This window comes from Malurus melanocephalus, unplaced genomic scaffold (genome assembly GCF_030028575.1).
Source record: "Malurus melanocephalus ecotype Western Australia unplaced genomic scaffold, MMel_1.1 scaffold_4692, whole genome shotgun sequence".
Taxonomy (NCBI): domain Eukaryota; kingdom Metazoa; phylum Chordata; class Aves; order Passeriformes; family Maluridae; genus Malurus; species Malurus melanocephalus.
The window spans coordinates 1-1,569 of NW_026627924.1; the positions used below are offsets into that span (position 1 = coordinate 1).

Genomic DNA, 1,569 nt, shown 5'->3' on the forward strand with positions numbered 1-1,569 from the left:
GCCCAGGCTGGGTTTGGGGGTGCCCAGCGTGGGTTTGGGAGTACTCAGAGTGGCTTTGGGGTGCCCAGGATGGGTTTGGGGTGGGTTTAGGAATGCCCAGGTTGGGTTTGGAATGCCCAGGGTGGGTTTGGGATGGATTTGGGGTGCCCAGGATGGGTTTGGGGTGGGTTTAGGAATGCCCAGGGTGGGTTTGGGATGGATTTGGGGTGCCCAGGATGGGTTTGGGGTGCTCAGGGTGGGTTTGGGATGGGTTTAGGGGTGCCCAGGGTGGGTTTCGGATGGGTTTAGGAATACCTAGGCTGGGTTTAGGGTGCCCAGGGTGGGTTTGGGAGTGCCCAGGGTGGCTTTGGGGTGCCCAGGATGGGTTTGGGATGGGTTTAGGGATATCTAGGGTGGGTTTGGGATGGGTTTGGGGTTGGTTTGGGATGACTCTAGGGATGCCCAGGATGATTTTGGGGTGTCATGGGGGGTTTGGGAATGCCCAGAGTGGCTTTAGGATCAATTTGGGGTGCTCAGGATGATTTTACGATGCCCTTGATGCATTTAGGACACCCCAGTTACATTTTAGGGGCTCCCAACCACCTCCTCTCCACACCCCCCATTCCCATCCCCATCTTTTTGGGGGGTGGAGTAACACAGGGTGGATTTGAGCCACATCCACCCAACCCCCCCCAATTTTTGGGGTGTCCCTTCCCCCCCCAGGTGGACATTTGGTCTTTGGGGGTTATGGTCATCGAGATGGTGGACGGGGAACCCCCTTATTTCAACGAACCCCCCCTCAAAGCCATGAAGTTGATCCGGGATAATCTCCCGCCCCGGCTCAAGAACGGACACAAGGTAACCTGGGGTTCATTTTTGGGGGGTTTCCCCCTTTTTGGGGGATTTTTGGGATTTTTTGGGGATTTTTTGGGATTTTTTGGGCACCTTTTGGGGATTTTTGAGGGGATTTTTTGGGGACTTTTTGGGGATTTTTTGGGGACTTTTGGGGGATTTTTTGGGGACTTTTTGGTGAATTTTTGGGGAATTTTTTGAGGACTTCTTGTGGATTTTTTGGGGACTTTTTGAGGGCATTCTGAGGACTTTTTGGGGACTTTTTGAGGACTTTTTGGGGACTTTTTGGGGACTTTTTTGAGGACTTTTTGGGGGCATTCTGAGGACTTTTTGGGGACTTCTTGGGGACATTTTGGGGGACATTTTGGGGACTTTAGGGGGACTTTTTTGGGACTTCTTCAGGACTTTTTTTTGGGGACATTTTGGGGTTTTTTTGGGTATTTTTTTTTATTTTTGGGGGATTTTTGGGGATTTTTTTGGGACTTACGGGATTTTTTGGGGGGATATTTTAGGAATTTCAGGGGTTGTCTCACCCTGCCCCCTTTGCAGGTCTCTCCATCCCTGAAAGGATTCCTGGAGCGGATGTTGGTGCGGGACCCCGCGCAGCGAGCGAGCGCCCCGGAATTGCTCCGTCACCCCTTCCTGGGCGTGGCCGGACCCCCCGCCTGCATCGTCCCCCTCATGCGGCAGCACCGGCTGCGGTGAGACCCCTCCCCCACCCTGGGGGAGACCCCCCCC

The 1,569-nt window shown here is 53.9% G+C and overlaps 1 protein-coding gene across 1 annotated transcript; it reads left to right on the forward strand.

Annotated features, from left to right (window-relative positions):
- Positions 1 to 426: 426 nt before the first annotated feature.
- Positions 427 to 1,563, forward strand: LOC130588380 (serine/threonine-protein kinase PAK 4-like). The gene is made up of 2 exons (XM_057389307.1): positions 427 to 837; positions 1,381 to 1,563. The coding sequence occupies exons 1-2, from the start codon at positions 463 to 465 to the stop codon at positions 1,534 to 1,536; spliced, it is 531 nt and encodes a 176-aa protein (XP_057245290.1). The 5' UTR covers positions 427 to 462; the 3' UTR covers positions 1,537 to 1,563.
- The last annotated feature ends 6 nt before the right edge of the window (positions 1,564 to 1,569 follow it).